The sequence below is a fragment of the Passer domesticus genome, chromosome 22 (genome assembly GCF_036417665.1).
Source record: "Passer domesticus isolate bPasDom1 chromosome 22, bPasDom1.hap1, whole genome shotgun sequence".
NCBI classification, from domain to species: Eukaryota; Metazoa; Chordata; class Aves; order Passeriformes; family Passeridae; genus Passer; species Passer domesticus.
The window spans coordinates 6,899,162-6,907,657 of record NC_087495.1 but is presented as its reverse complement, the minus strand read 5'-3'; the positions used below and the strand labels follow the sequence as shown (position 1 = coordinate 6,907,657).

Genomic DNA, 8,496 nt, shown 5'->3' with positions numbered 1-8,496 from the left:
CGGAGAGGCATCCCGGTGTCGGGCGGGATGAAATACGGGGCAGCTCCTCGGGCCGCACCTGCCTGACTTTTTCATGTGCCTGGCACTGCCGGGAGGTGTCAGATGAGGCAGCGACGTGCGGGGACAGCGGGCAGGGGTGGCAAGCTGGGCACCAGCCCCGGGGCACGCAGGATGCACCCGAAGGTCGCTGCGGCTGTGCCGGGTGAGGGGCGAGGTGCTGGCAGCTTTTGGCTGGGAGAAATCCTCGGCTATATTGAATTTGGGAGGTTTAATCTCCATTCTGGCCGTGGACAAAAATGCCAGGCGTGCTCGGCCTTGCAGTGAGGCGGAGGAGAGAGCTGGAAAGGTCAGGGAATAAAGCAAGCATTAAAATTTCAGGCTGCTCTGCTCCCTGGCGCAGCGTGGCAGAGAACCCCAGCTCCCCCGGGAGCAGCAGGACCTTTCAGCAATTCCTTCCACTCCTGCAGGCAGCTGAGAGCCTCCAGCTCCTGAAATATTCATCACATCCTGTGCTTCCAGGGGGGGCAGGGGAGAGTGCAGGGCACCTCTCCGGCTGCCAAGTGCTGCTGGCACCTCCCTTTGGTGTCTGAGGGGTCACACGGCAAATATGACAGGCAGCAGAGGGTGACAGGCCCCTCCTGTCACCCCCAGGGCTCTGCTGGGAGCAGACATGGAGACAGTGGGGTATTCCCCCTTTGGAGGGGAAATTTGGAGGGCAGCGAGCCTGTCCCTGCTGGAGCAGCTCAGGGACAGCCAGCAGTCGCTGTCCCCACGCCAAGGGCAGGTCCCCAAGGCCAGGGGATGGCCTGGGGCGGATCCAGCAGCCCCCAGCACACAGCCCTGCTCCTGTCCCTGCAGCAGAAGCATCCTTGGTGAAGGGTTTTGGCCAGGAACCCTCCCAGGTTCAGAGAAACCCTCAATGCCTGGGGCAGCCATAAATCACTTGGTTAAAGCCAGGGAGGATGGTGAAACCCACCCCAGCCCAGCTGGGGATGCAGCTCTGGCTCCACACCCACACTGATTTATCCTCCTGCAAAGCCCAGGGCTCCCTCAAGGGCTCCCCACAGACAGAGGGACGGACACAGAAGTAGTAAATGAGACCGAGCTTTATTAGAAGCTTCCAGCACGTTCCATCTGCTCTCCGTGGGTGTCCAGGCCATGCAGAGCCTGTCCATCCCCAGTCCCAGCCCCAGATCTCCCCGTGCCCTCCTCCCAGCAATGACCCACGGCCTCCCCTGCACCCCTGCAAGCCTCGTGGCTCTCTCAGCACAAGGAATGAGCCTCCCCTCTCTGCTGGCACCTCACAGACACGGCAGAGCCCCCGTGGATCTCAATCCCACACTGCTGCTCTCACCGGGCTGGTGAGGGGAGGAGATTCCTGTGAATAATGCCCTGGGGTGCTGAGGGGGGCTCTGGGGAGATGGGGAGCTGAACCATTTCACTTCCCACCTCCCCAGCCCCACAGCTTCCACCTCCCCAGCCAGCTCTGCCCCTCCAGGACGGGAGGCACAAAAGGAATAAATCAAATATCCAATCCAACACTTCCCTGCTGATCGGCACGGCCAAACCCGCCCACCTCCTTCTCCTTCCTCTCCAACATCCCCCTGTCCCCTTTCCTGAGCCCCCGCTGAGCTCAGCCCCTTTCCCTGCTGGGCAGCCCCTCGGGACCCTCCCCGGCCCCCCCTGCCCCGTGTGACCCCTGTCTGTCCTCTCCTGGGGACGGGGACACGTCCCTGCCCAGCTGTCCCCAGGGACAGACCATCCACGTGCGGCAGGAACCTCATCCCGAGCTGGGACTTCTTGGGAGTGAAATCCAACAGGACAAGCCTTGCTGGAGTGAAATCCAAGAGAATGAGCCCTGCTGGAGTGAAATCCAGGAGGATGAGCCTTGCTGGAGTGAAATCCAAGAGAATGAGCTCTCCTGGAATGAGATCCAACAGGATGAGCCCTGCTGGAGTGAAATCCAACAGGATGAGCCGTCCCAGAGTGAAATCCAGGAGGATGACCTCTCCCAGAGTGACATCCAGGAGGATGAGCTCTCCTGGAGTGAAATCCAGGAGGATGAGCTCTCCCAGAGTGAAATCCAGGAGGATGACCTCTCCCAGAGTGACATCCAGGAGGATGACCCCTCCTGCAGTGCCCAAATCGGTCACAGGATCCGAGGCAGCCGCCCCTGCATCCCCCGGAGCTGCTGCCCAGCCCAGGCTCTTCCCAAAGCTCTCTTTTTCCTCTCTCGCAGAAATCCCGGCTCTTTTGCCGGGATGAAGCATCCCCCGCTTGCTCGGTGCCTCCGGCGGGGAGGAGGCAGGACACAGCCCCTGCCCCGTCCTACCGTCAGTTCCCGTCCCCGGGAGGCTCCCGCTCCCTGTGCCGCCCTGTCCCGGCCGGGATGGGGCCGGGGAAGCTCCCGGCGCTGCCTCCAGGATTCTCCCGCTGTCCAGAGCAAAGTCCCGGCCCCGGGCAGCGGTTCCGGCGCGGCAGGGGTTAAGTCCGGGGGTGCCCTTCCCTGACCTGCCTTCGGAAGTAGCGGATGGCCGAGAGGGTGCCAAAGCTTGCCAGGAACACTGGAAAAGAGCCCAAGGCGTGCCCGCTGTGACCCCGGGAGCCCCAACCGCCCGTGGGGGTCCCTCCTGTCCCTGCCCCGTCCCCTCCTGCCCTTGGCTGGCATTCCCACACCCGGGATTTGCTCCCAGAGCGTTCCCAGGTGCCCACGGCATGGCTGGCCACGTCCAGCCCCGGAGTCTGGGTGTGTGGAGGCACCAGCATTCCATAAAAAACGCTGGTTTAGGGGGGTGCTCAACAGGTTCCCTCGGAGGTGGGCAGGATGCAGAGACCCACAGGAGATTTAATGGGTGGGGTGGATGCCCATTAATGGATGGGGTGGATGCCCATTAATGGATGGCATGGATACCCATTAATGGATGGCGTGGATGCCCAGATCCAGTGGGGATTTCATGGATTGGGCTGCAGTCACAGCTTCAGCTGGAGATTTGATCTTGGATGAGAAAGACCCATGAGGAAAAGCCCACCAGGGCTTCAGGGCAGCACCTTCATTTCCTGCTTCTATTTGCACCAGGAGGACGCCCGGGAAAATCCCATTTTGGGGATTTTCCGGGGATTTTCTAGCCCCGGCCAAAAGGAGAAAATATCCAAAACCCCGAATCAAAAAATTGAGGGACATAAGAAATAACAATGGGGGTGAAACACAAACCAAGCTCTGCTCTGTCCCTGCACCCAATGGTTTATAAGGGACATTAAGTTCCCTTGATTCCCAAGCAAAACTAGGAATCCAAGCTGTGGTTTTGGACTTTACACTTTAAATTCAGACTGGATTTTGATTTATGTACTAGAGGAATACAAACTCAGCTTTTCAGAAGCCCAAATACCCAGAGAGAACGGCTGCTCCTTCCTGCTTCCCTCCTCTCCAGGTTATCCCATCCTGGGGCACAAGGAGCATCTCCCCCTTTCCACACCAAGCAAAACCAGGAATCCCAGCCATGTTTTTGGGCCCCACAATTTAAATTCAGACTGGATTTTATGTGCTAGAGGAATACAAACTCAGCTTGTCAGAAGCCCAAATGCCCAGAGAGAACGGCTGCTCCTTCCTGCCTTCCTCCTCTCCAGGTTATTCCATCCTGGGGCAGAGGGTCTCCCCCTTTCCACACCAAGCAAAACCAGGAATCCAAGCCGTGTTTTTGGGCCCCACACTTTAAATTCAGACTGGATTTTGATTTATGTGCTAGAGGAATACAAACTCAGCTTGTCAGAACCCCAAATAACGGCTGCTCCTTCCTGTCTCCCCCCTCTCCAGGTTATTCCACCCCGGGGCACGAGGGTCTCCCCCTTCCCACACCTTTCCCAGGGCCATCTCCTCCATCCCAAACTGCCAGCAGGAGGGGGAGCAGGCCAAGAGCTGCTGGTGCTGGTGGCAGAGAGCAGCCTTAGCTCAGAGCTATTCCCAGCCGCGGTGTCAGCTTCCTGGTGACCTTAGCAGGGAACATTCCTCGCCTGGAAGAGCAGCAGGAAGCCTCGGCCCTGGCATTTCTTCCCAGGGAAGGGGCTCTGCAGGGAGGAATGCTGCTCTGGAAGGGTTCTCCAAGGGTTCCAGGGCAGGGATGGGGATGCTGCTGTCCCTGAGTCCTGCTCATCCAGTCATCCCCACTCCTGTGGGATTCTGTGAATTTCTTACAGAATTCTGTGAGAAATTTCTGTGAATTCAATTTCTGTGAATTCAATTTCTGTGGATTCAATTTCTGTGAATTCAATTTCTGTGAATTTCTGCTTGCTCAGCTTCCTCTCTCCCCACCAGCTTCCAGGTGCTGGGCTTGGAGAGGATCCCACAGCCCTCCAGGGAGCTGCACGACTCAGAGCAGGAGGATGATGCCTCCTCTTTGGGGAGAAGATTAAACCTTGAAAGCACCTCAGGAAAACACGGGAATTTTGGTGCTGGATGAAGGCTTAATCTCAATTTTGGCCGTGGACAAAAAATCCCAGGCAGGCTGGGCCTTGCTGTAAGGCCAATTTTATTGGGAATTTTGTTCCTGCTGGGATGAGGGAACCTCAACCTGCTCACTGCAGGTCCTGAGGAAGTCCTGACAAACTGAGCCCTGTCAGGGGCTGGATGGAGCAGGACCAAGGCTGTGGAGAGAGCTCAGCTCCAGCCAGCAGCTGCTTTGCAGGGAAAGCACAAAAAACATGAGCAGCAATCGGGACCAGAGGAGAGAGAAAGCACGGGAACGACTTTGGGAAAGGCTGCACTTCCCCAGAGGCAGCAGCAGGTATAAATATCCCACTTTTCCTCCCTGCCAAGTGCCCCCCGAGCCCTTCCCAGCCCTCTGCAGGCGGGCACTGTACGTACTGGTCTTCCAGGCATCCGGAGCCTGCAGGTCAGATGTCTTCACGGCCCAGGAGGCGAAGGCGCAGAACACCAGGCACATGTCCTTGTGGCTCAGCACCCGCGGCTCCTCTGCTGCTCCTGCCACGAGAGGAGCACGAGGTCTGGGGGCTCTGTGCCACCCCCCGGGCCACCCCTCCCCTCCCTCCGCGGCAGCAAATCCCCGGGGAATCGTCCCTCAGGGTGGTTTGGCACCAGGGGGGTGGCAGGTGGCTCTGTGTGTCCCCAAAGGACAGTGGCACATTTGTCACCCCGCTCAGCCCTACATTTTGTTAGAAACCCCATGGAAATGTTTGTTAAAGGCACCCCAGGCTGCCTCACCCCTCCCTGCAGCTCTCTGTGCTGGCAGGAATTGGGTCTGGGGAGCAGATTTGGGACACAGCAATTCCTGGGGACACAGGCAGGGTCCCCTCCCTGTCACCAGTGTCCCCAGGCACAGCCAGCTCCAGGACAACATCTGAGAGTGCTCAGCATCCCTCCGGGCATCCCACCCCACTCCTGCCTCCTCCAGGGATGAAACACCCTGAGTGCTCTGCATTCCCTGATCCAGCCTGGAGCAGCCTGAGATCACCTTCTTTTTGCTCCTATTCATTTGATTTTAATTAAAGCTGGCTTACTAATTAGCTGTGACCACCTCAAAGGGGTTTTTTCTCCGTGCAAACAGTCTGGAGGTTCCCTTTGGGATGGCTCCCTCAGTGTTTGGGTTTAGTATTAACCCTGAGCATCATTTAAGCTCAAAGACAAACCCCTGCCTGCCTGGTGGATCAAACCTCCCCTTCATTCCCATTTCTCCCACCTGCCCCCAGGAACAGGCAATGTTCAGGTGACCTCTGAGGTCTGCAGAGGGTGTTTTTCTGCTCAGGGTGGGTTTTACAGTCCCACATGCCCCGTCCATGCCGGGGAGCATGGCTTGGCACGGGGACAGAGAGAGGAACATCCCGAGGGGACAGAGGGATCATCCCAGGGGAGAGCCAGGGTGACACAGCCTGGACATGTCCCTACAGGGGACAGCAGCATTTACCTCTCAGTGCCAGGGCATCTTCTGGCCACGCCTGGGCTCCTCCCAGCGGGACCAGGGCGAGCTCCTCTCCGGATCTTCTGGGCACCAGGGCCTGGGAGGATGAGGCTTGGCCCCCTCCCAGCTGCCCCTGCCTCTGCAGCAGGGACCTCAAAGCCCCCACGGCTTTCCTCACCTCGGAGGCCGGAGCCATGGAGAAAATCCCTCTCCAGCCCATCCTGTTGGGGGCTGGCTCTGGGAAGAAGTGTTCATACACATCAGGGACCGAGATAACCACGGTGTCCTTGTCTGGAGCAGAGCTGGGAGCCTCCTTGTGCAGCCCAGGGCGGTCCAAGCCTCTGAACTTCTTTCTTTTCCTGTCTTTAGCTTTGCCTTTTTTCCTGCTTCCTTCTGGCTCGATGAAAAAATACTCGTAGAGTTCAGGCCAGGAGATTTCCCTCTGCAAGGGGGACCTGCGCCCCTCCAGGGAGCTGCCCAGCTCCTCCTCCTCCTGGGAATCACAGAACAGGTACTCGTACATCTCGGGCCAGGTCACATCCAGAGAGTTGGGCTTGCCAGAGGCTCCTTCGGCAAAGCACAGCGGGCTCACGGCCCTGGGCAGCTCAGCTGCAGCTTCCCAAGGGAGCCCAGCCCCAGGAATCGTGGGGATCCCAGCTGCAGGCTCGCACGGGATCTCGATGGCAGGGATCCTGGGGAGCTCAGCTGCAGGGATCCTGGGGATCTCGATGGCAGGACTCCTGGGGATCTCGATGGCAGGGATCCTGGGGAGCTCAGCTGCAGGAACCCTGGGGATCTCAGCTGCAGGAATCCTGGGGATCCCCACTGCAGGAATCCTGGGGAGCTCAGCTGTAGGACTCCTGGGGATCCCCACTGCAGGCTCCCAAGGGATTTCAGGTACAGGTTTCCTGGGAATCGCAGCTGCAGGCTCCCAAGGGATCCCAGCTGCAGGAACCTCAGGGATCTCTGAGGGTTTCCTGGGAATCTCAGCTGCAGACTTCCTGGGGATCTCAGCAGCAGGAACTCCAGGGATCTCTGAGGGTTTTCTGGGAACTTCAGCAGCAGGAATTCCAGGGGTCTCAGCAGCAGGAACTCCAGGGGTCTCCGAGGGTTTCCTGGGAATCTCAGCAGCAGGAATTCCAGGGGTCTCAGCAGCAGGAACTCCAGGGGTCTCCAAGGGTTTCCTGGGAATCTCAGCAGCAGCAGGCTGCCCCCCAGCCCCCTCGGCAGCATTCCCTCCAAACGCTGCCATGCTCCCGGGCTGGAGAGGCTTCCCTGGCATCTCCTGGCTCTCCTCTCCCGGGGGAGCCGCGGTGCCCTCGCCAGGGACCACGGGGACACTGTCACGTACGCCCAGGCCGCCGGCCAGCCCTGCCTTTGGGGGCTTGGTGGCCTTTGTCTTCCCCGGGGATTTTGGGGGAGCAGTCCCGGCATCGCCGCCGTCCACGCCCGGGCCAGGCACCCCCCGCTTGTTCTCCGCAGCCTCCTCGCTGCCCAGCCTCACCAGCGCTCCCTTGGCCGCCTTGTCCTTGCCTCTGCCCTTCCGAGGGGACACCGGGGAGCCGGGCGCTGCCTTGCCGGCCCCGGGGGCGCCCGGTGCCGCCGCGGGGTCCCTGTCGCCCTCGGTGCCGCCGGCCCCGCGCTGCTTGCGGCTCTTCCTGGGCTGTGCCGGCACCTTGGGCCTCACCACGCCGGGGGATCCGCCCGGCGAGCCCGGCTCCGCGCCCGCCTTCTCCTCCTCCGCTGCCACCCTGGCCGGGCTCGGGGTGTCCCCCGCGGGTCCCCGCGGCTCCGAGGGGACAGCGCTCTTCTCCGCCGAGGCAGAGGCTGCTGGAGCTTCTGGCGGTGCCAGCAGGGCTTGTCCCCCTCCTGCATCCCCGCCCTGCTCCGTGCCTCCGGCCGCTGCCACCGCCGCGTCCTGCCCGGGGCCAGCCTGGGCCGTGCCAGCGGGCGCGGTGGCCGCGGGTGGCCGCGGTGGCTGCCTCCTCTGGGCGCTGGGCATGGCAGCGGGTGCCGGGCGGCCGGGCTCGTCGCTGCCGCACAGGAACCTGCCCGCAGAGCCCTCTTCTTCCTCGCTCCCCGACGGCGGCTCCGGCCCGGCGAGGTGCCCACGCTCGGGGCAGGGCACGGCGGTGTCACCGGGCACCCCACGTGGCACAGGGCTGGCCGTGCCAGGCGCTGCTGGCTCGCTGCCCGCTGTCACCGCGCCGCTGCTGCGGGGACAGTCCCGTCCCGAGGTGTCCCCTTGCTCAATGTCACTGAGGCACTGCTCCTCGGCCGTGGCCAGCGAGGCCGGCGCCAGGCTGCACTCCTCGGAAGCCTGGAAGAACTCAGCCCACTCCCGGTCGTTCAGCTGGATGCTGTACTCGAAGTTATCCATGCCTGCAGCGGGGGAGCGGCGACAGGTCAGGGAGGGGGGGGTGGCACCGCTCAGGGAGGCCAGCTGCGTGCCCCCGAGCCTTCCTCCCGGTTCCTCCCTCCCGCCCGCTCATCCTCAGCCCTTTCCAGCCAGAACCCAGCTGGAAATTCCAGCCCCTGGCAACCGCAGCGGGACGGGGATGGCCGCGCTGGCCACAAGCCAGCCAGC

The 8,496-nt window shown here is 61.2% G+C and overlaps 1 protein-coding gene across 1 annotated transcript; it reads right to left on the bottom strand.

The window, feature by feature from the left end:
• Positions 1-2,185: 2,185 nt before the first annotated feature.
• PERM1 (PPARGC1 and ESRR induced regulator, muscle 1) lies at positions 2,186-8,289 on the bottom strand. The gene is made up of 3 exons (XM_064397032.1): positions 5,916-8,289; positions 4,859-4,975; positions 2,186-2,564 (listed from the first exon to the last, which is right to left on the bottom strand). Exons 1-3 carry the CDS (start codon positions 8,287-8,289, stop codon positions 2,485-2,487), a joined length of 2,571 nt encoding a protein of 856 aa, XP_064253102.1. The 3' UTR covers positions 2,186-2,484.
• Between the last annotated feature and the right edge of the window lie 207 nt (positions 8,290-8,496).